The following is a 25,726-nucleotide window of genomic DNA, read 5'->3' as shown; positions in this document are numbered from 1 at the left end:
TTTTCTTATCTACTGTTTGATTTTTCCTTTGTCTTTTGTGCCGATATCGTAGTTGTCAAATGTACCTTGTTTAGAATGTGAATTTATTAGATTTTCCACTCCTGTAACAGCCTGAGAAAGGCTGACAGTATCAATAAATGAATGAATGAATGAATGAATGATCGTTCTTTGATGCTCTTTCTCTTAATTTTCACTCCCTTTTTACATTACCTGCATTGTAAGGCAGCACACTGGGCGTTTGTCTGATTGACCTCCATACCTTTCCTTTGGGTCCTTTCGCTCTCTTCCGCGTCGTTTGCTTGACGACCTGCCGTTCCGTTTGGGGCAGGGTTGTTTACGCTGCGGTGCACCATTGCTGTTACATCCCTGATATTTATAGCAGTGCGAGGGCGTTGCACCTGCATTCATATTGTCCAATTATACACGCGCGTGCCAAGAGTAAACACAAAATATTCAACGTTTACAAGCATCAAATACCTGTTTCAATAGGAATCTATGAGGAAGTGTGGGGAGGGGGGGAGGCTGTTCTCAAGATTCATATATGGACTGCGATTTGTTCTTGGCAAAAGTAGACAGTTATGTTATGGTGAACACGCCGAGATCCAAATCCAACTGCACACAAGTGAGGCATGTTCTCAGTTTTTTTAGCTATTCCGCTTACCTCCAGTTTTTTTTTTTCGGCATTGTGTGTGAAAGAAAAAAAATAACTGTAGTTTTTGTTCTTAGGTACGTTCGCTACGATAAAAGTAATAGGATGGACAATGAACGTTCTTTGGCGCTCGCATTTCTTTTTCTTTGCTGGGAAGCATATATCTTAAACAAAAACATCTACCGCGCAAATGTAGCAATAAAAACAGCCGTTAACGGATAGTAGAACTGAAAATGTTATTTGTTTCCCCTAAATAGGGTTTTCAGTATCTGGCCGGTTTCGTTAGGATATATTGTTTTGATTTCAATAAATCCAAGAAACAACGTTCTCGGGTGACGCAGGACTTCGCTTATTTTGCTGCTTTTAAATTTTGGGAGATTATAAAAAATTAAGTTGGGGAAGCATGGCTGTAACCTCTTTCCTGAACTGGATGTCATTGAGGCTTGATCTCTGCAAACAACTAACGATCGACCGTACAAGAGAGCGCCACACTGTTCGGTTCCATGGTGTTTATTAGTAGATCAAATTCATGCGGCGTGAGTTTTATGTGGTGCCTGTGTTGAAATACCGCTGCTGCAGACAGAAATTGAGCCCGCAAAGAAAGTTTAGACAGCAATTTGAAGCATTTACAATCATCGCGGCGCTGTTTGTTTGGTAAGAAAACGAAATCTACTTCGCTCTTTTTGTGCATTGCGGTTTGTCCTTTCGCGCAGCGCCATTGCAGAAGAAAATTGTTTGCGTTGTTGCAGCTGAAATGGCACTGAGAGCTTACAAGAACGGTGCATCGGCTGTTATGGTCTCAAACCACGGAGGACGGGTGCTTGACGGCGACCCTGCACCGGTGAGCATCTGGACGAGCTTTATTTCTTGCCGCATCTGTTAACTCACGGATACTTATTTGATAAGTTGCTTGCTTCCTAAGCATCACCAGGTAAATTTCAAAAATTGGCAGTGGCTTAGCTCGGCTATGCCAGGATATACGTAGCGAAAGCTAAGGCATAGCATGGCTAGCCTTGGTTAATCTTGACTGCAAGTCCAGGTTAGTCTGGTTGTCTAGCTACGTTGTGGCGTTTAGCCAGTCGTTCGGCGCGCTGTCCGTCTGTTTCCTGGGCGATTCGTTTCCTCTTCATCTCGTTCCGATGTCGATTCCAGGCTTCCTCCTGCTTATCAGAATTGTCGCCGTCCACACTACCGCCTCAACTGTGGTTGCGGTGCACGCTAGCTCTCCTTTTAAATCATCTGACATGTTATCAGTCTTGCGACGCAGCTTGCGATGCGAGCGGAGGCGAGCGCAACGACGAGGAACGCGATGTGACGTCATACCAAACGGCGGTGGCGGCGTACCTGTGGCTCGGTGCTACTAGTAGCGCATGCGCAGTAATGACTAGGGAGCAACATAGACAGAGAAATATCCTCGGCGAGGCGCACCTTGTGACGTCATGTGCCTCTTCGAAGCACCGCCACGCCGAAATCGCAAGTTCGCGTCAAGTAAAGCTTTCGTTTCAAAAGAAGAGGCACGAAGACAGCCTCGTAAGCCATGCACATTTTTGCACGGCACATATTAGGTCCTATTGCCCTAGAGCGACTACTGCTAGATGTTACATGCTGGTATTCTTTTGCGAGACAGACATAAAGCGTCTAGAGTACGTTGCTTTGACTTTAGAAATATCTGATGTCTGAACAACTTTACATCTGGGCATTTATTCAATCCACACGTAAATATTTGTCCTCCCATTGACCTTTTTTTTCTAATTTCGTTGTACCTGAATTGTTTTTCTAATTTGTTGCAATTTTAAATGGAAACATATTATGTCTCCTGTTAACACTCTTCGATCTGTATTGCCTGTTTTCTGTAACAATTGACTTTAAAACTTTGGCTAATCCCATATGACATTTTCGTCATGTAGGAAGCCTAGAAGAATGAGTACATTGAAATTCCTTGTGTGTTCCCATGTACACATATATGTGCGCAATATATGTCTCCTCTTTCTTGGGGGAATTGCATCTGACACACACAGTCTGTTGCGAAAGTAGTATTACCACGTTGAAATGACGATAAAGAATGACACAATACCAAAGTGTGAATTACAAACGTAACCCTGTATTGGGCGAACTGCTGGTTTGAATAACAAGTAATAAACCGCAATGACAGCAGCGAGCAAAATCGGCGATCGTCGAAAATCTGACCTACGAGTCAGGGGCGTCAATTTTACACACGACTCGTCGATGGTTCCCGCGTAATGGCTACTGCCCGCATGCCTTCCAGAAAGTACTACATACTTCGTGTCACACATACAATCTGATTAAATGTTGAGGTAACGTATGTGGTTTACTGGGAGAAGCACTGTATAGTGTACTTCATGAGTGCCTTCTTTTACCCCGTAACAACTCAGATGGAGGAATGAAGACTAGTGGAGTAGAGTGAGTGACGAGTGGAGTGGAGTTCACTCCACTCCACTCGACATTTTGCGAGAGAAAAACAACGCTTTGAAGAGTAAATCGACCGCTTCACTCCTGGGATACCCTCCCTAGTTCTTACAGTGAATAAACAGCTACAGTGGAACCTTTCACGAAGGTTATCTCATGTTTTTTTTGTGAAGCTTCCTAGCATTGCGCATGGGAGCGCACAGATTCACGGAGCTTTTCGTTCGCTGAAAAAAAGCAGCAGCACGCCGTGTTTGCACACGACATTTTTTAGTCTATGCGAGAGTTTGTGGATATAGGGAACAATTTCAGGCCTGATCCTTGAGGTCTGCATAGCAGCCGCCTCCGCACCTGTTCCACTTTTAAACTTGTGAAGTAATGTCTTGGGAACGGCAGTCCCGATCGAAGATGGGAAGCCGGCAGCCAAAAGCTGGCTCTCCTCCATTGCTAAATCTTTATTACATCCTATGTGGACACGATTTCATCAGCGCAGACCCATAGCAGACCTGAGACCAAGTGAAGCTACACTTTACAATTTTAGAATGTTCAGCATCGAACAGCAAGTCTTTCTTAACAGAGAGATCATTCTTCAGATGGGGCTCTTTTTTCGCTATGCACTGGATGCACTCTGCAGTCACTGCTTAACCGGGAACTTGGCTTTGTCAGAGACAGAACTGCTTAGAAAAAGTTCAGTTCAATATGATTCGCCGCCAACATGCACACCTGCAGTTTTCGGTAAATGCATATGCTGCAATGTAGGCGTGCCTCGACGTCAATGGAAATACGACTCCGCTATACCTAAACGTCGTATAACCACAGAGCATACTTACGGCACTTCCAAGTTTGTCGAACCGACAAATATTTCTAATATATTCCGCTGGTAGCATCAGGGATTGCCTGCCTTTAACACTGAAATGTGGAACTTTTGTGAGTACGGGTACTTGAGAAGAAAAATGTTCTCGAAAGGTGTTTAATGGCGCTTCGTTCTAGCAGTTAGTGGATCAGTGTTTATTTTCATACGCTAATCATCCCAGCACAACCTTTCGAGAGCCTAGCGGAGGTGCAGCGCAAATATTGGAAGCTTCACTGCTTTGCAAAACCTAGTTTGTTTTCACATCTTCCCTTGCTAGGCGCATATGACGTGGCGACTAGTTAGAGCTGCCATAGGTGTGGTGGCGACGAGGTGCAGCGAAGGAAGGGAGAAAAGAAATCGAGGCCTGGTTAAAAAAATATGTTGTGGCACTTACTGCGACCTATATACGCAGCGAGTAAAAACCGACACTTTCTCCTGCCACTTGCAGTGAGTTTTAGCGAAATGTCCACTGCATGTGCGCACGTGATGTAAAAGCATTCTGTGCATTCATGCACATCATGTTCGTTGTCTGCGGACACAGACACATAACATATTTTTTGAATAAGGAGAGTGATTTATGTACAATAGAAATACATTACATGGTGCCCAGCATAGTTTCACTGCAGCTTTTTAAGAGATTATAGGGCTAATATACCACGGTCTGAAATTAGAACGTAAAATAGACCCTGCAACAGGAAATACAAAACAGATAAGCAGTGTTCGTGCCCACAGCTTTTAAAATGTGAGACAGTACGTACCCACCCGCTACCTTTCTCTCTACCCGCTCTTAATCCCCGTTTATCCTCCCTTGACTTATCTCTAAATTTTTTCATCCATCCAACAATAGTGCACGAATTTGCATGAATATCATGCAGTTATTATGCCCAACAAAAATCGGGCCTCTCAGTTCGCCTCCTCCTTGTTCATTAAGATAACTTTCGTTTGTAAATGAAATTTATGTCAAATAGCAAGCAGGTACCAATAAGAGGAACAGAACACACACGTATCTTAGCGCGATAAATACGTTTGAGACACGAAAGTGCTTGTCCTTGTCCACATTTCTTGTCACTGCAGTGTTTATCGCGTTAAGGTACTACTTGAATTACACATGTCTTAATATTTACTACAAAGTATTGTTTTACCAATTGTTCCAATAAAGTGCCGTTTAGATAAGTTTTTACGTGGGAATTTAGGCAGCTATGTCTTCGTAGCTCTAATGAAATGTATATATTCATCACTAGCGTGGAAAAATGAAAAATGAAAGTCTGTATCAAATGCGCGTTTTTGAAATAAAAAACTCTTCTGGAAGCCAAGCAGCATAAAAAATCCTTTGTCCTGCGGAACACACTTTGTATACATGTCTCAATGTTTAGGTGAACGCAGAAAGATCTAAGTGATTTTTTTTTTATGTATACATTGCCAAAAAGTAAAACAAGCGTTTTAAAATATCTATTTTATTTTGGGATAACTGCTTTGTTGCCAAAAGCAAACCAGATAGCCGTCAAATATGTCCAAGATTTCTTGCCCTGATGACTCCAGGACTTCTAGGTGATCGTCGTACTTGGAAGTAAAAAAGAAATTGCTCTGAAACTGCCAGAAATTGGCTCGCCTTGGCGGCTCGCCTTAGAGCCGTGTTGTAGTCGATAGTAATCCAAGAGCATTATAAAGCTTATCTTGCACGAAATATGTAAGAACACTTCAAGACCGACTGCAACGAAGATTCACTTCGGCTATATTGAATATACATACCTAGCGTATACTCTCAAAATTTTCCTGGCGAAGCTGCAGGGCTAGGAAGTGTGTGGTTTTGTTATTAGCAGCTATTACGTAGCGCCTATACCGACGACACGTGCACCTGGCGGCAAAGCGGTAGCGATGGGGACATGGCGAATATTGAAGTATTGTACGCGACTGCTGATCTCTTAGTTGCACCATGTTGCGCCTAGGCAGCCAGGCATATTGCTCGCTCATCATTTGCCATATGACCGGCGTCTCTCTCGGCGTGCGTTCTCCCTGTTGCGTTCGTGATTTGAGCTGTTGCAAGGAAGCCGACGCGTTGCGTGGCCCTCGCGTGCTTGAATACTTACTTGAACACGAGCAATGATGTGCAGTACGCAACGCTGAGTAGAGGAAGGCCGAACACATCTTTCCTGTCCCAGCTTCAGGGCGAAAGCGGGCACCACGGCAAAACGGGGAAGTGCGACGCGGACCAACCGACGCGCACAGAGCATGTGCACTACAGCTGACGCAGCTGCACAAGCTACATCTCAACAGCACAGTCATTTACCTGTCAAGATGTGGTTTGAAAACGCTTTCCCGGGGTGAATATAGGCATTTTACGCCACAATGGCGCACGAAAACCTAGGATAACGTTCAAAGGTAAATTGTACTCAAGGCCGACATTCTCGAGCGATGATTTCCAATAGGGAAAATATCTTCAAGATATTTCGTGCGTCTCTACATCGGACGCTTCAACATAGATGGAGGAAATGCTTTCTGACACAGCGCCAGAAACGAGCCGGAACCGCATATTGCATTTGTCACGAAGCAGAATGCGAGGCGGTGGCTATGGTGTAGATGCCGCGGCAAGCCACGCAGGGATTCAATGCTGCCAGTGCGAAGTATGGGAAGCTTTATCCGAGCCGCAGTCTGGACTGTCTGGCCGCGAGTTTGCATACACTAAGCACCATACTTATCACCAAGTCTATCTAGCCCGGCTGGGCCGAGCCCCATGCGCATCGTTTACTACAGATGGTGGCTGTTGTCTGACCAGACGACGAGTCCTGGGCTTCCAGCGTGTCAGGCAGAGGCCGGTGAAGTGGGATACGTCATGCCGGAGGTGCTAAGATCGCTAAAATGCTACCCTGCGCTTTAAACGTGACCAACAGCAGCGCGGTGATCAGTTGTTGTCTCTGCGCTAGCGGACATGTTCGCGGTGAGCGAGCGCTTCTTTGACGAAGGCACAAACGCAACATGCTGGCTTCAGTGAATCCGAACAGCATGCATCTGGTCAGATAAGCTAGCGCGCCATGCAGCCTGTTCCAGCCGCTCCGGGGTGCGATAGGACACGTTCTATTATAGCGTCAGCCACATTAGACTGTAGAGCATCTAATTTTCGATGACGTAGGGTTACTGCTCTACGTGTGGTTCGTGTGGTGTGGTCTATACCTCACCTTTACCGGACTATACCGCACTTGTTCTGCGGGCTGTTTCTGTAGCGCGCTGCATCGCATCTATGTGCAGACATTCTTTTCATGTTTAAATTTCGGCTTTCTTGTTTTCTTTCATTACACTTTCGCCAAAACTGAATAGGTCGCTTGTATTTACACTTACTAGGGAGCATGTTTTCGTAGCTTTCTTCCCCCTTCTAAGATCACGTTTACACCCTATATACACCCAAATTTACCACGTCTCAACGTGGTAAATTTGGGTGTATATAATTTACGACAGAAATCAGAACATTTCATATCACACACTTTAAGGGCTATAATTCATAAAGGCGTCCGACTTAAGAAATTACCTAGCTTTATTTTAAATTTCACTAGCATTAACGACAAATTGCGCCTCCTTAATGTGGGCACCATTAGCTCATATGCACAGTAAAGAAAGTATTCAAGGCACGACAATAAAAAAGCAACAGACGTAATGCTCTCGGCAACAAAAGTGAGAAAAACGCGTTTAGTTCAGGCAATGCACAAACATATTTTACAAATACAGGGTTTCTGCTAAATCAACTCACTACGGTCGAGCTTACGCTTCATTTCACAGTCATTTCTTCAAATTTGCCGCTAATAACTAATAGGTCCCTATATTCAGCTGGCACTCAGGGGCACTAACTTATGTCCCGTACACTTACTGTCATTCAACTGCACTTGCGTCCATTCAGAATCGCCTAAAGTAACTCAGTGACTTTCCAGTCTTGAGATGTCAGCACAAACGAGTAAGAAGGCTCCCGAATGGTTATGTACCTGTGGCGATATTAAAGCGTGTCTAAGTGCTTTAAACTCTTGCGCATGCGAGAAACTTCCTAAACAGTTTCTCATTTTTACCCCACCCCACTTAAGTGCTGCCAAAATATAATCTTTTTCTAGATGTGCAACATCATACGTATATGAGCTTCGCACACTCCAATGAACAGCCATTCTAAGCCTGGTTTTCGCTTACCACTACTGCGTTCCAATGAATGAAAAAAAAACTTGTAGCAATTTGAAGTCGAGAAGCATAAGGTCATAAGGAAGGTCTCTTTAAGGTGTATTTATGGCGTAGTTTACAGCAAATTGCCACGGAGGAAGCATATTTAGGAGGTGAAACTCCCGTTAGCGCGGGCGCGCGCGGGTGACCAGATAACGTCACAAAAATGTGCTCCGAAGGAGGCGCATGCAATGGCGGCGCCTAGTGGCGCTTATGCGAAGCGCAGCGGGAAAAAAATGCACACGCCTAGTCGGGTAGCTTGGGGCGCTCTCTTAAGCGGCGCGCGTGTTCCGCCCAAAGCAGACGACAAGCAGACGACATGCACGTTCACTCCAGCGAGCACGCCGTAACGTTGTATTTGTGCACCCTTAAGGGCCCTTCAGGAGGTCAGGCCATATTCAGCTGACAAGCGCAGTGCGTACAATGCGAGCTAACGGTCGTATCTGCTAAGTATTACATCACTAGTCGCCGAGAAAAGAGCTGAAATTTCAAACGGAACGCAATTTGCCGTTCTTCTCGCGGGCGCCGCACTCCAGGCCTTCGGGTGATGTATACATGCTAGAGCGCTTACGTACGCCTACCTTTGTGGTATGACGCCGTGACACTTAACTTCGAGAATTATTCAAGACGACATCTGTTATTTGTATAACCTGTTCGTTCAACAGGGGAATTAATATTTAGAGAAATAATAAAATACACATACTGAATGTCTGCGTGTTTTTGTTTTACTTCGCACCGCAGCAAGAGAGATGTACTTCCGTTTCGTCCGCTTCTTCCCACGTCATGCAGTTGCGCGCGCTGACACCGAAACTATGCCATTTCCTACCGTGTTCCAGAGCGCGATCATGCTGTGATCGGCTTGTGTCGGCCTCATTGTTCAAGCACCGCAGTACACAAAGTTACGTGCTGTGCGAAACGAATCGCAACAGCTCGCGCGCGACGCCGTCAGTGGAATGTGCACAATGTTTCTCTATTATTTAATCGTGGCTTTATTTATATGCCACAACCCATAGGGGTTTTTTTACATACCAAATTGGGTACACAACTGTTCCCGGATGAGTACCCCTCGTTGTCGGTGTATATATAGCGGAACGAATGCATATATGTATAACGATCCCGTAACGGGGCTGTTTTACTGCCCCGTTATAGGATCTATGTTGAGGGGAGGGGGAGGGTAAGGGGCACGGCTAATTTTAGTGGCCGCCATCTCGGCTATGATGACACCCCGAAAACCGTCATCTTAAATTTGGGAAACCGAAACTATGGCGCTATTTCGACCTATGGTGTCATAATCATGTGCTTCCACCGCTATCTGCCATATTAGATTGTTACGTCATCGTATGCACAGGAATTTGGCCGCCATATTCCATTTCAAATTTCGAAACTATGCTGCTATCTTTGATTATGACGTCATAATCACACGGATTCACTTCTATTCGCCATATCGGATTACGGCGTCAACATTGGCACCAAATTATGGCCACCATTTTGGGTTATGACGTCACAGCCACGTGACTTCACCAATTACCAATTGGGTTGCTATTGAGTGACTATGGGGGCTGCCATCTTGTATTTATTGGTGACGTCATCAATTGGCAGCCATCTGGAATATATATCAGTGACGTCACCAATCAATCCCCAGTTGGGTTGCTATATTGATTTACTATGGGGGCCACCATGTTGAATTCCTCGGACTGAAATTTTCACGGTGAAGGGAGGTGGTAGCAGACCCCAAGAAAGCGAGAAACGTGATGAGTTATAGTTCACGCTCCTAACAGAAAAACCAAGGCGGGACCCGTGATCTATGCATCACACCATCCTCGAACTCCAGTATGGAAGAAGGCAAAGAAGGAATTTCGCTTGCAGAAGGTGGACGGGCAAGAGGAGAAAATGTCTTTCTTCATAGTGGCGCTCGCCTCCTGAATTAATGTGTTCGCATCACTGAAATATATCCCAGCTATTATACAGCCGATTTGAAAATTTATTGTAGCAGAGCGCATAACAACTCAGACACATAACAACTTTCACCGTATAACCGAAATTTGCTATGACTTGGTCAGGGGCCCCTTAAGTGAAACAATAACCGTTCTGATCAGTGTCTGTTAGAGCGCCGTAATACTAACAGTGCTGTTACGCGTAAATGCACTACTTCGGATTTTGCTAGCCCAAGATGGGACGCAGCTGTTTTGTTGAAAACTACAAAAGCGGGTACAAGTGTTGCAGGTAAAAAGTGAGCATCTTCAAGGCCCCAAATGATCCTGAACATCCGCAAGCATGAACTGCGGCGATACCTAGGGACGACCGTCAGTTCATATCGACAGATTACGTCTGCGAGAAGCACTTCACGACCAACATGATGAGACGGCATAAATATTACGGTGAGTTTAGAGGCAAGGTAATCCTAGAACACCAGAAAAAAAAAACGCCTTGATTGCGTCCACAGACTGTTCCCTGCATCTTTCTTCCGTCTCCAGCATCTTTTACATCCCCAAAAAAGAAGCGGACTTCCCGTGAAGGGTCATCAAATGTCAATCATGCTACCGGCAAAAGATTAAGAATGACTGTATACGACAAGCCAGGAACATCAACGGAGGTGAATGAAAATGGTGTTGACGCAGCGTCTCAGGCTCGTGAGCTTGAGGAAAATCACCTTGGTCACATACTCGAAGTAATTGAAGGCTAGATTGCCCTCGACGAATTCCAGCCGCCCTTACGCCCATCCAATCAATCATCGCTTGGGTGTCAGCCTGTAGGGCCGCGTACAACCGGAAGTACAGGTCACGGTATTATAGCGGTCATCAAGAGGAATGCCTTTTTAATTTTTTACTCTGCTCCAATGGTTGAAGCGTACGATCAATCACTGTCCAGGCTACCAGCGCTAAAAAAGCGTGCGTGAGTGTACTCAGTAGAACTTTTGCCAGGCGGGCGGGCCGAACTCCAGTAACACACGCGACCGGTTGCCTTGACAACCGAAACGGCAGTAATTTCTTTCTCGGCCGCTATATGCCGTTAACATGATAGTGACTCCGCGGGCTTGTCACCTTTTCTGGTCGCCGCAAAGAGCGGAGTTACCACTCCTAAATATTTCCTGCTCCGCGCACAAGGCCCAAATTCAACACTTCATTGTTTGATAAAAGCAAAGTATCCGTCTTCTTCCTATATTTTTAAATGTTTTTATTTATGCCGATGTTGTTTTCTACGACCTCACGAAACAACAGAAGTAATGAAAACAACAGGTTCTTCATTCGGCAAGAAAAACTTGAAACTGCTACGTTTTACGTGAGATAACGCGCTGTTGAAACTTTGCCAGTAGCATTGAACTTAACCCGTTTTACAAGTAGTGATATACTGCTCATCTCCTACATATTGCCGCACCAAATTATGCTTCTAGCTCTAAACCACACTACAAAGCTGGTGCTTCATCAGAGGTAAATGAATATTTGCGCGTCTAGCAAGCTTCGTGATAAGTTGGGGTTATAATTGTGAACCCGACGCATTCAACAGGAAAGCGAGAAACCTACGCAAATTCACCACACACTATACAGAGGAAAGCGCGGAACACACCAGAAACTTGTTCAGAGTAAAGCAGTTCTTCTACAAAAATTAACGAGGTATTTCAATGAATTCATTTGTCGAAGTACACGAAGGTGATCAGTAAGGGTAGCTACTAAAAGACGGGCATTCGTACATTTATTGGTCATTTCTGCAGAGCTTGTAGGCCATGTGCAATAATAAATAGCTGGAAGAAAAACAAACAAAAAAGAATAAATATGTCCGAGGAGAAATCTAAATAACTAATTGAATAATATTTTAAATATGCCATGTTTTGCTTGCTTAGGGCTCATTTAACTTTATAAATACCAGGTGGAGGCTTCGCAAAGTGCACCCATTTGGAAACAATTCGAGTACCAAACATTTAGGAGATAATAATTTTCAAAGTGTCAGACGAGACGAATTGGTATTCCTCTTACTTTTGTGCGTTATTGCAGATAACAGCGCTTTCTTATAAAAAATATAAGTGGAACAAGAGTGCACTTTTAGCTCATGTTTGACAGCGCTTATATTGAAACGTGTGCCATATTTAGAATTTGTGGTAGGTCAATTTGGCTTGCGTATTCACTAGCGACAATTCGTAGTTTGAAATATGTGCCATTAAGTAAACAATTAAAAATTAATTTGCATAATTATGCAAATACGTAAATGAGGCAACTTGATGTCACCTAGAAGTAATAGCCGCCTCAGCGAGTAATTTAAACCGAAAGTTACGGGCTTTTGGGACTTGCCAGGTAAAGCGTCAGCGTCGTTTCCAGTTCATATTCTTGTGCTCATGCAGCGAATGATTGATCGAGTGGCCGAGCTACGCATTCCGCAGCTCACTGTGTCGAGATGGACGCCGTATTCTTGGAGTATTGGAATTACTTGTGGCAGTTACCTAATTGGTGGATACAGTGTCAGAAATAATCTTATTGGACGAAGTTATTGTAACTAGTTCGAGTTCAGTAACATACTATGAGTTCATATTGATTACGTGCCGACTAATCTCGCACGCGCCAATTTTACTTACAGATCGACGCCTTGCCAGAGGTGGTTGCTGCGGTGGGAGACCGTATGGAAGTCTACATGGACGGTGGAGTGCGTTCAGGAGCCGACGCTGTGAAGGCGTTGAGCATCGGTGCACGCGCTGTTTTCATTGGCAGACCCATATTCTGGGGACTCGCTTACAGAGTATGCATTCTCGGTTCTTGTTCTCAAGTTGTCGAACCCACTGTGCTAGCACCTGTATCAGACCATCTAAGCCTGTGCGAGAGAGACTGTCGCGGTACGTCTTGACGCTATCACAAATGTGTGTAACACGCTGACTCTTCCTGCCAGCGTTTAATCCCACCAGATACGTTAGTCCTCCAGATTTTTGTGGTAGTTTAGTAGAAGCTTAAATTAATGTCTGCTAAATGAAAATAGAATAAATAAATGGATTAAGGATCCAGTGCAGAGGTAAAAAGAGATATAGATGGCGTAGAAAGATGTACATGTGTTAAAAACTGTTTGCATCATAATCGCCACCATGCTGGTGGTATACGTGGAATTGTTCAAAGAGTGGCGAAGAAAGCGGAATAAGCACTTCTGTTTAATTCGTAATGAAGCACCAGACCGCGAAGTGTGCTTTATCGGCAGCACCGTACTCACAATGCATATCGAGGGAAGCCAATACTGCGCTGATTTCCGCGCCATAGTCCCACTCAGAAAGGGACATCTTTCTCAAGCCAGGGTTCACCACGAATAACTTGCCCGGTGTTTTACGTCAGCAGGGGAAAGCCTGAAGGATGCTCTGGCATACTGTAAAGTTTAGAATACAATACGTTTACTTTGAGAGATAGCTGTGGATGTTTTCCCAACATGACTGAAGAAATTACGCCGGTATCCTGTTCCCATAAGCATGTTGAATTCTAAGACGACTGCGCAGGCCTTGAAATGATTTTAGAGATGACATTCCCACTGATATTCCTTCAACAAGTAAGAGATATAGATCGGTCGACTTTTATAAATGAAACGCGTACACTTCCAGTACAGCTGTAGTATTCTAGTGTTGTTTGATAACGTGGTCTGATGATGCCAGCATAAACTTCTGTCATGTTTGTTAGGCGGCATGACAACGTGCGAATTACGACGGCGGTTCAACTTCGTTAGCAGCATTACTAAAATGTTTTGACAACGAGAGAAACTCGCCAGCTTTTCGACGATAGCGCGAGGACCAAAGTACCTCCATGTATGACAAAAGCCTGACGGCAGTGAAACTGCTATTGAGGAGAGGAAGAGGTTGATTTTCTACTGCCCATTAGGGCCTACGTTTCAGCATCTCGGAGTAAGGCAGTGAGACATAAAGAGCGAATAAGATAGAAAAGGTTGTCCAGGTCACCGCACACCTAGCTGGCAATTGCAGGTAAGTGGTGCACTAGTCATATGTACTCAAATAATCTAAGAAGGTGCTTGAAGTGGAAGGCGCGGTGCCAGTGCGGGAGCAGAAGATACTGAGTCCCAGCCGTCGAAACAATGTTGATAGAGAAAACTTCTACTTATTGAAGGCAGACTGTGACAAGGAGAGAGACTGGTGGCGGCGAGTCCTACGCAGTGGCGTTCTTTTCGATCAGATAGAAGCCGTCCTGAAGGCCCATGATACTGCGGTAAGGTTAAACCTTACTGTCCCGACGTGGCAGCCACCTGCGTCAACCTAAGGTTTGATCTTCACGACATTAATAAAGTTAATCATACCATACCGTACCATACTGAAGGCAGCGCCGAAGCCGAGTGGTATGTACGCGGTAGAAAGTGGAGACGAAGCCAGGTCCTTCTTTTGCATCCGTGACGTTATCCAGGAGAAGCCAATTTGCAGGCACAGCATGACAGATCACTTCAGCCTTGTGAGACTGAGGTGGCGAAAAGCGGCTGTGCCCCTATGTTTATTTCTCTCCTTGTTTACTTCGTGGATGCCACATTATCCTCCGACCATTTCCTCCAAAATCATGCAGATCCCATGCACTGTGAGAGTACATGCATACGAAGCTGTTGGAAGCCGCCAAGACTAAGCAGTGCGTCTCAACAACAGAGAGGCAGTGGACTTTGGCGACGAGTACACCGCATAACCGTCGGTCCAGACAACAGAGAAAAGCGGTGCAGCAGCACGACCGATGAGATCACGTAATCCTGAAGACTCCCCAAGGCCCTTGGTCGACAGCACGTATAAGTGCAAGAGCTACGTGTTGTTCAGCAACTAACGCGCAAAACAATCTTCAGGTAAGGCTCTTGCATAAGTGCAGATAGGCGACAAAGCGGATTTCTTATCTCCGCAACCCACCGGACCATCGCAGAGCCTTGCGAATGGGTTGTGTGAAATAAGTCGCCTTGTCGCGGAGCCATAGCGATTGGTGTGATTTTTTGCTGGACAAGAGGACACGCGTTGGAAATAGTACATGGCTACTGACCACAGTTTTGAAGGTGTTGTAAAGGATTCTTTGCAGCTGGAGACCCAGCAGTCTCTGGAGACCCAGTGACCCAGAGAGCATGTAAGGCTTCCCATTCTGTTTTGTAATAAGTAACACAATTTATTTCATTTACTGATTCTGACCCTAATTAACGCTACATGCAGGACTATTTAGAGATATCCCGGTTAGTTTCGGCGCCGCTCCGACGTCGAAGGTCGCGCCCACGACAAAGAATGCGAAATATTTCAAAGAAAATTACGGTGCGACAGACGCAAAACACAAATTTGCTTCGTATCAGTCAAGCCACGTGAAACAGTCTTAAAGCCAACTGCACAAGATTGCCACTGTGGCTTTGTTTTATAAATAAAAATACTGTCTCTGCCGTAATAGTGAGTAGCTGTAGGCATGAAATGTCAAACGGCAAAGCAGATTGGTTGGAGATGACACTTGCCATAATCTTAAAATGTCTGTAGTGCACGTTCGCAACGGAACATCCCCACCCCACCACACGACACAACACACCGCACTACGTCATACTGTGCATTGGTCCATATTGCTACAAGGCGTTGTCAGCGATGAAGATGAAGAGAAAGAAGACGACGACGCTCGGTGATGTTGGCGTGCTGTGGTGGATATCTTGAGTGACATCCAAAGCTTCTATTTGTATGTAATCTGTAAACATATTACGCGACTTTCCGTATGGTATGGTATGAAGAACTTTATTTAGGTCCTGAGGAATCACTCTGGGACTGATGCGGGCCGCTCCCACGTCGGTACAGAGAGGCCAAGCCCCTCTGCCATCACACGGGCCCTCTGGACAACCCTGAGTTGGTCCGCGAGCACTTCACTGTGCAGCATCCGCTGCCACCACTGTTCACCTGGAGAACCATCACCGGCCGACGCCAAGCAGCGCCAAAGCATGTGTTCTAAATCGAGAAAACCTCCACACTTACTACAATAGACTGAAACCCCGCAATCCGGACTAATCTTATTCATGATGACCGGCTTAGGGTACGTTCCGTCCCCGCAAAATTTTCGTGGAGGGTGCAAGGTCTTGAACACTGAATGCGTATCTACGCAGCGGACGCTCCCCGGCTCCATCTGCGATGCCTTCTCAAAACGATTGTGACAGTACTTGAGGCACTTCACCGACTGTGCCGGAACCGACTAGCACCAACCGCCCTGTTGGGCTCATACAACCGCGTAACGAAGATGCATTTTCCGGTGACGACAATTATGTCGGAGACTGGCTGCAAATGTACGAACGGGTAAGCGGACGCAACAACTAGGACCATGAACTCATGCTAGCCAATATAGTATTTTACCTTGCGCGATCGGCAGAAGTTTGGTGTACAAACTACAAAGAAAAATCACGGCTTAGGATGTGTTTTACCAAAACCACAGGAATTTCTTTGGCAAGCCGACCGTACGCCTTCGTGACTGTCAGAAAACACTTGCAATCTGGCTTCAGACCTGCACTGAGTCGTATCTGACATATATCGAAGACCTTATAGCGCTCTGTCGCAAAATCGATGGAAATATGCTGGAATATGTAAAGGTCGCCCGAATCCTTAAGGGTATAGCAGACGACGCGTTTATCTGTCTCGTTTTCAAAGACTCGTCCAGAGTTCAGGACGTCATGAATGAATGCTGGCGCTTTGAAGAAGCGAAATGTCGTCGTATTGGAAACCAGTTTTCATGCCTCCCTAACCCGCCTTCGACATCTACATGGGAGGACATCCGCCTACCACCCGTTCCTTTTGCACCAAAGAATATATTGCATATCGTCCGACGGGTGACTGAAGATGCCTCAGTGGTTCCGCTGCAAGTGCGTGCCCCCGCTAATTCCAAAACGACACTTTCCCTCATCCAAACCGTTGTACGGTATGAAGTAGGTAACGTGAGGCTGCAGTCGCGTTGCCGAGTCAACACACCGGACTACCAGCAACTTGTAGCACCTGATCTATACCGACGCTCGTACGCTCGTCCTCGTTTCAACTCGGCAGCAAGGCGCACCTCTTAAGATAGGCCTCTTGGAACGCGCTGCTAGGCTGAGCTAATCGAGTACAAGCAACCACGCGTCCCAAACAACAGCTCGACTTTTATTCTCTCCGAAGCTCATGAATAAGAATTGGAGGAGGCTTAAGCTTCGCCTTCAAGAGTGGAACGCGATAGCGTTATCGCACCCCGTTCGCACCGCCTACTCAAACGATCTACGCGAGCCAAGCGTCGCGATCGGCACGGACAGCCGGGCCGCGACGCGCCATGAAGGCGGACGCGATCATGGGGCGATTGGCGCGCCACGTGTCGGGGTAGCGCCGTACATTGCGAGGAGGGGTCTTCTGTGCTAGCCGCAAGATGGCTCTGCGTGTGCGCAGAGAGCAGAAGAAATGTTGCGGAAAGGTTCTTCGCTACTCGTGAAACTGTGACTTCTGTAATTTACATGGTCATAATTACCAATATACATCGCAGTATAACTTTCTTCGGCACGTTTCAAAGACAATGCCGCATTCACTAGAGGCGATTTTGTCCCGCTTCGAACGAACGAACTCGTGGCTGTGTGGTAGCGTCTCCTTCTCACACTCCGGAGACCCTGGTTCGATTCCCACCAGCCCATCTTGCAAGCTGTTTTTTATTTATGAAGTGCCTTCCGGGATTTATCGCTCACGGCCAACGCCGCTGACGCCGACGACACCGGCTTTTCTGCGACACGAGCTCCTTAACGCTGTCGCGTTAAAAGTCACGTGGTTCATCGCGCATGCGCTCTTGGCATTGCGCACGGAAGCGCCGTTTCGCGGCACTACAATACTTCTCCCCTAGTGAATGGGTCCGCAATCAGCTGCGGTTCTTAAGTTTATAGCCGACGGAAGTCTTGTGCGCCATCCACTCCGTGTGCACCTTTCGACGACTGGTTGGGCCGGTTCAGTCTGGTGTGCTGGTAGTCATTGCGGCTGTGGAACTCGAGATGATGCACGCATTTCATTCACTGTTGCTGTCTACGTGCGCTGCGTTTACACGGTCAAGCAAAACCACGTCGTGACGGCCACCTCGGTCGATCGTGATGTATTTTTCTCCTCGTTTCACCACCTTGAACGGCCCATCAAACGGGGGCTGGAGTGGACGCTGTACGGCGTCGTGCCTTACAAACACGTGGGAGCTGGAGGAGAGATCACTGTGCACGTACACAAACTGTGGTGCCGGCAGACGTGGAGGCACAGCGCGTACTTTGCTCATAATGTCCCGCAGTCGCAGGGTGTAATCATTGTTGACCGGGGCGTTTGATTTTTTACTGTCCGCAACAAACTCCCCCGGAAGGCGAAGTGTCGTGCCGTATAGGAGTTCAGCCGAGCAGCAGCCAATGTCCGCTTCCAGAGCCATCCTAATTCCCAAGAAAACCAGGGGTAGCGCCTCTACCCAACTGTCACTTGAAGTTGCCGTCAGGCTAGTCTTCAGCTGGCGATGGAACCTTTACACCATGCTGTTGCTGATGGAATGGTAGGCCGTTGTTCTGATGTGCATGATTCCTAGAAGCCGCTTGACGTTCCCGAATTGGGCAGATTCGTATTGCGTTCCGCGATCCGTTGTCACTGTTGATGGAACTCCGTATCGCGCTACCCAATGGTAGTTGAAAGCGCGGGCCACAGCATCAGCAGTCATATGAGGGATTGGGATGGCCTCCGGCCACCGCGTAAAGTGGTCGGCGCAAGTTAGTAAGTTTTGCCCTTGGCAATAAGGCAATGGTCATAGCAATCATATCAGGGATTGGGATGGCCTCCGGCCACATCGTAAAGTGGTCGACGCAAGTTAGTAAGTAGTTTTGCCCTTGGCAATAAGGCAATGGCCCGACAAGATCCAAATGCACATGGGAAAAATGAGTGTCCGGCTCGGGGAAGGATCCTAAGGGGGTCACAGTACGGCGCTGCACTTTGGAGCGCTGACATGATAGGCACTCCCGTATCCGGTTTATACCGTGCCACACGAACCTAACTGTGCCCAGCCTTTTAGTGGCTTGAATCCCCGGATGCGAGGGACCGTGCAACAATTCATAAATTTTGCGGCAAAGATAGAGGGGCACGAACAGCCTGGCCCTACCTGTGGACATGTCACAGCATACAGATCCTGTCGGTCCATCCACCCATTGCAGCTTCAAGGCGCTGGTTGTGGACTTCAGAAGGTGTTTCAACTCCCTGTAGCTGCGTTAAGCCGTCGTTAGTGCGGTGAAGTCAATGCCGCTCCTTAGGCTGATGGCGTTCACTATAGCATCTGCCGCTGCATTGTCCGTCCCGCTGACATGGCGTATATCCGTCGTGAATTCTGCGATGTATGACATTTGGTGGAGCTCTCGTGCTACGTGTGCACCCGTATCTGAGTTGATCGCGCGTAATGCATAGGTCAGCGGCTTGTGATCCGTGATTACAAAGAATTCTCGCCTTTCTACGTAATGGCGGAAATGTCGTACAGCAGCGTGTATGGCCAGGGGCTCCCTAGCAAAGGTGCTGTACCGTCGTTCGGATGGACTCAATTTTCTGGAGAAGAAGGAAATCGGTCGCCACCTTCAGCTCGACTTCTGCGCCATACAGCTCCATAGCTGCGTCGGAGGCGTCTACCATCATGCATTGCGGAACACCAGGCTGCGGGTGTGTGAGCAGAGTAGCATTTGCGAGAGGCTCCTTAATATGTAGGAACGCTTCTACGGCTTCGTCGTTCCACTGAATGGCGCTTGCATTAGTGCCTGACGCTGGTAGTAGGCTGTGCAGCGGGTGAAGGATGTGGGCGCATTTCGGAACGAACCTACGGTAAAAGTTTACGAGTCCCAGGAACTCTCGGAGCTAGCTGATTGTTCTTGGCTGTGGAAACCGTCGTACTGTTTCGACCTTGTCCTGTCGTGGTTGCACTCCCACGCTTGAAATGCTGTGGCCCAAGAATGGTCGCGATGGTACCCCGAACATGCACTTGGCCGTAATGATAACGATGCCGTGCTCTGCTAGTCGCTGTAGCACGCAGCGTAGATGACTCTTGTGCTCTTAGGACGTTTGGTTTGCAATCAGCAGGTCATCCAGGTAAACCTTGCAGAAGTAGAGGCCCCGGACAACGCCATCCATGAACCGTTGAAAAGTTTGGCCTGCATTCCTTAAGCCAAAAGGCATCCGTAGAAATTCTAATATTCCCAATGGCGTTGTTATTGCAGTGTTGGGAACATCCTCTGGTGCTACAGGTATCTGATGATATGCTCTCACCAGATATATTTTTGGGAAGATGTTAGCGCCATGCAGGCAAGAGGTGAGGTCGTTGACGTGCGACACTGGGTAACGGTCGGGTACAGTCACACGGTTTAGTGCCCTTAATCCCCACAAGGACGCCAATCGCTGCCCGTTGATTTCGGGACCATGTGCAGAGGCGACGCATATGGGATGGACGAAGGGCGTACTATGCCGAGTTCCATCATATGCAAAATCACCTGTCACGCTAGTCGTAGTTTTTTGGGTGAAAGACGCCATGGCCGCGCGTAGACAAGTGGTCCTGTTGTTTCTATGTGATGCTGAACATCGTGTTTCACTTCGGCGAATGGCTGTTGCTGTCGCGTCAGATCTGGGAACTCTTGTACTATGGTGGTGAAGCGGGTTCTCCGGAGGGACAAAGTAATATCGGGCTGAGAGGAAGACGCAAACACGGCTTGCCTTGTACCAGTGCACGACATACAGGATCCTGAAACCGTTTGTTCGGAACTTCAACCAACAGACCGAAGTATTCCAGAATGTCAGTGCCCAATATGGCGAAATTGACATCAGCGACTATGAACACCCATTTGAACGTCTGTTGAAACCGATGTTCAGCGTGAGCGAACGGTGTCCGTATGTTCGTATCACCATGTCATTGACGGCTTGTAGTGGCGATGTACTAGGGTTCTTCCTTTCGGCTTTTGACGCGGGCATCGCACTCACCTCGGCGCCTGTGTCGAGTAAGAAACGGGCCCCGTTGTTGCGGTCTGTAACAAAACATACCGAGGGACGACTTGAAGGCAATGTAGAAGCACTGGTCACCCTCAGTGCTTGCCGCGGTCGTTTCCCGAGCGCACACAGGGTGGAGCACAGTAACGCGCAGGATTCCCGAACCGCCGATGATACCAGCATATATTCTCCCGCTGGGATAATGTGATAATGATGTGTTTGGCTCGCTTAAATTTTGTGCTTTCCTGCTTATCCGCAAAGTTGATAACATCTCGGTAAGTCAAGAAATATCTTCACGCATTTGCTGAAGTTTGTCCTGAGCCTGTGGTGCTCGCAGGGCAGCCAGGGATGTGGGCGTAGTGATCGCTATGAGATGATCGCCAAACTCGGCGACCGCATATAGGTCTTTCTGCTCTAACACAGCAACAACCAAGTGGACACTTGACGGCAGCGTTTGCAAAAAGAGTTCTCGGAGTAATGCTCCCTCTTCAGTGTTTGTTGTTTCGCCGCGCAACAGTTGCATGTGCCGCAACAGCTGACTGGGAGTACGGTCGCCGAGGTCCGTGTCGCGAAGCAATTACTGTAGTCGCTGCGACTAGGGGGGCGGGACACGGCGGATGAGGTTTTTTTTTTTAGCGTTGCATATGCCTTTACAGCAGGCGGGTCGAGTAAAAGATCGCATATTTCACTGGCTATGGGTAGTGGTATTTGGTAAGGTCTGCTGTGATGCCTCGCGCTGCGAACTGCGCTTCTACTTGAATAAACCAGAGTGTGGGGTCCGCGGTCCAAAAGGGGGGGCTGCTTACTATCGACTGAAGAGACTGTCGGCGTAACGTCCGTGGTTTACGTCGAAGTCATAGTCGTGGAGTCCGTCCACGACGTCGACGTCATAGCGACGTTGATGCTCAACGCCGGTTGCTGCTTATCACGTCCGGGTCACCAATGTTGGAACGCGCTGCTATGCTGATCTAAGCGAGCATAAGCAACCACGCGTCCCAAACAACAACTCAACTTTTATTCACTCCGAAGCTCACGAAGAAATGTATTTAGTTTCTCGTGGATGGGCTCTTGGCATTGCGCACGGAAGCGCAGTTTCGCGGCGCTACAGGCCTATCTCCTTCTGATGTGACGAGCCGCACATATTTCCCGTCAATGCCGCACTCCGTGCAAATCACAACCTCACCAGACGCACTCAACTTTTCGACGCCCGCATTGCCTCCGCGACAGAGCCACTCACAGTCGCCATCACGAAGCCAGTCCCGGTCGCCCCAGCCCCGTCGCTTTTCTTCTCTGGCCTATACCCGCCGCTTCTCGAAAAACTTACGGGCGCAGCTCCGAGAGGTGAACCTGCCATGACCACCTGACTCGAAATTCCTGCATGCACGCTACTTGCACATCGTAACTTAATCAACATAGACGTGCACGGTACACCTGCCATAGCTCTCATTGACTCCGGCGCCCACCTATCAGCTATGAGCTCGGTCCTCCGGGCTCGTCTAAAAAATGTTCGCGCCCCCGGTTCGATCACTATAGTCGGCGTAGCTGACTGTGCAACTGCCCTTGTTACAGCGATGTGTACCGCCCGTGTCACTGTTGATAGAAGCCATCTTCTGTTTTGTTTTATGTTTTGGAACAATGGTCACATGAAATCATCTTGGGATTCAATTTTCTGGCTGCACATTCAACCCTTATTGACTGTTCGGCCGGCATTGTTCAACGCCCTACCATATGTCGTTGAGCCGTCTGCTCCAAAGCCTAGTCGACTATGCTCTGCTCAATGCGTTCGCCTGTCCCAGTTTGCTGTGACGTGCATAGACGTCACTCCCGATCCACCAGTCGCTGACGGTGAGTACATCGCGTCACCCAACTTTGACGTTCTCGGTTCGCGCAACGTCACATTCCACACATGGTCTTTCGTATAAAGAAAAGTACCGCGTATCGTTCAAATCTGAACTTCGGCCTATGTCCTCACGTGTGCCTCCCATGCAACTATTGAACTAGCATTCGACAACGTTATTTCCGCTTTAACTTCTACTGCCCCATCGCCTACCGTTCCCAATTTGGATCATGCAACTGCGTTAGAAAGCGCTACAAAAACCGTGCATCTGTGACCTTCCGGCTCACCACATGAGCGCGCTCCGTTGCCTTTTCGCATCGTACTGGGACATATTTGATCTCAGGAACTGACCACTAGGCCAGATATCCATTGTGAGGCATCGCATAAACAGTGGCTATGCAAGCCCAATACACCGATGACTCAATCGTGTATCCTGAAGTAAGCGCCAAGTCATGCAGAAGGAAGTCGAAAAGATGCTGGCCTGAGATATCACTGAACCGTCTTCAAGTCCCTGGGTTTCCCTTGTTGTGCTTGTTAGAAAGAAGGGTAATAGCTGGCGCCTCTATGCAGATTACCGGAATCTTAAGGATTAACGATGAAAGGTGCATGCCCCCTGCTACGGATAGTGATGGCCTTGACTGCCTCTATGGTGCAAAATATTTTTATTTGTTAGAACTGAATTCGGGGTACTGGCACATTGTTAATGACAACGTGGCCCATGAAAAGAAAGCCTTTACTACACCTGACGGGCTCTATCATTTCCAAGTGATGGCATTTGGGACATGCAACTCCCCAGCTACATTTGAATGTATGATGGACGCTCTTCATTACGGTTTTAAGTGGTCAATCTGCTTGTGCTCCCTCGACGACGTAATTGTCTTTTTTCCGACTTCTGAAACACACCTCAAGCGTCTCTCGACAATTCTTTCTGCTTTCCTCTAAGAAGGCCTCCAACTCAATATGTCAAAATGCAGCTTCGCGCCGGCAACTTTCTGTTCTCGGACACCTTGTCGATTTTTCTGGTGCTCGCCCTGATCCCGATAAAGTTTTTGCAGTCAAGGATTTGCTTTTGCCGACATGTGCCAACGACGTTCGAAGCTTTGTGGAACTCTGCTCCTACATTCGCAGATTCGCATGCAATTTCGCTGACGTTTCACGCCCTCTCACAGAACTTGCAAAACAAGACGTTCTTTTGCTTGGGGTAATCAACAAGCTACTGCATTCACCAAGCTGTGCTGTTTTACCCTTAAATTGACAATTCGATTGACGAACCATTTTCAATTTTTCATGTGATTATTCATAAATCATTGCTCTTGATTATGGTGTCTCTTGTGGGAAAAAGCAAGACCATCTAGCACAAAGGTACAATACGCTCTCTGTTTCCTACAGGGCTGTGTAATTGATGCTATTCTTCCGATAAAACGGACGAGCGTTGCTCCAAAGAACGTACTACGAAAACCACTACACTTTGTTCTGTACACAGTTTCAAACACGGCATGCTAAACTTTTGGATATATGCAAGCACGGTTATCAAACTGTATAGGTTTGTGCCTTTTAGGGTATCGTTCATATAATATCGCCAACTCTAAATAAAAAGTACGTAGGACCGGTAGCTCAGGTGAATTGATTTTAATTCATTCTGTTTAACGGCCACGGAAAATTTGGCTCACACGGGCTTCCCGTGGCGCGTTTCTAGCGCCATATCTTATCATGGCTTTTTCACGCGCCATGGCGAAATAGGACCAGTTCTCCACCATTAAATGCTTTGTTGCACACCAACAGCGTCTGCTAACGCGAGCTCCATGTGGTGCTGCCAGGACGTGCTGCAAATGAAAAACCCGTAAAGAAATAACACAGAAAGAAAAAAATATATCACATCATATTAGTACACTGTACCACCATTTGTGCCTGATTACACCATAAACCATTTTTTCTTGTAATATATTCCTGAAATATGGAACAGTTGCACATGTTTGCTGCAAGAAGCACAAAAGAAATTCTTGATAGCCCCTACAACACCACACAAAGAGTGTCAGTCCGAGTATAAGGGTTGTTCACTGATGTCATCGAGGTCAATAAATTGGCGTAGAGCAAGCACGGTAAAAATATGCACATTATCTAGATCCGCTTATTCCAAGCTGCATTGTGCAAGCTGTGAGTACGAGATCGAATAGGCATAGGGGACAGCATGCGAATACTCGCCATAAGCCAGGATGCTTCAGTAGCCCCCATGGCGTCAATCTTTTATAATGTATTCCCTGAAGGCACGTTCACACCAAAAACAGAGAGTCTAAGTGGCTATACGGATATTCAACGCGGCGCGGCGGCGACCACGCGTGCTCCTTCAGACCGGACGGCTCACCTGGCGGCCCGCGTTGCCGAGGAGGGGGAGCATCTAGCGCTTTCCAGGAGGTGGTACCACCATCTCGTGGCACCGGTCATCCGCATTAACTGCTGCAGTTTTCATCCAGACCTCCTCTTTGTGTTCTATTTCCACGTATCACGGAAGTGTTTTGCTGTACAATACCGGGTACTGCTTAACTATTTCCATACCTCACCCCCAGGGCATTGTTAGCTCGTTAATGACGGTTTGAAAGGCTGCTTTTGAGACCTTCCGCATCAGTTGCGGACACACTGCGTATCCGGCTTGAAGGAGCAGAACTATATTTTTGTTTGCTAAGCAGTTTGCATTACCCGCCCGCTCCCCAAGGGTAATTTTTGAACGCACTGCGATGTTTTTTCGCGATCGTCAAAGTGGAAAGCGACAATGGCCACCCGCTAATGATGGTTTAAAACGCCGCTTGCGAGACTTCCCGCACCGCTCACGGAGACTCTGTGCCATAGGGC

The 25,726-nt window shown here is 47.3% G+C and overlaps 1 protein-coding gene across 1 annotated transcript in view; it reads left to right on the top strand.

Annotated features, from left to right (window-relative positions):
- LOC129386766 (2-Hydroxyacid oxidase 1-like) overlaps positions 1-25,726 on the top strand; it is a 64,052-nt gene that overhangs the window by 26,284 nt on the left and 12,042 nt on the right. The window contains exons 2-3 of the mRNA XM_055074970.1: positions 1,399-1,490; positions 12,684-12,842. Of these exons, the coding sequence (XP_054930945.1) occupies positions 1,399-1,490; positions 12,684-12,842 (251 nt within the window). The remainder of the gene's footprint in view (positions 1-1,398; positions 1,491-12,683; positions 12,843-25,726) is intronic.

The sequence above is a fragment of the Dermacentor andersoni genome, chromosome 8 (genome assembly GCF_023375885.2).
Source record: "Dermacentor andersoni chromosome 8, qqDerAnde1_hic_scaffold, whole genome shotgun sequence".
Taxonomy (NCBI): Eukaryota; Metazoa; Arthropoda; class Arachnida; order Ixodida; family Ixodidae; genus Dermacentor; species Dermacentor andersoni.
Note: the sequence above shows the minus strand (reverse complement) of the source record. Positions and strands in the feature narration are given on the sequence as shown.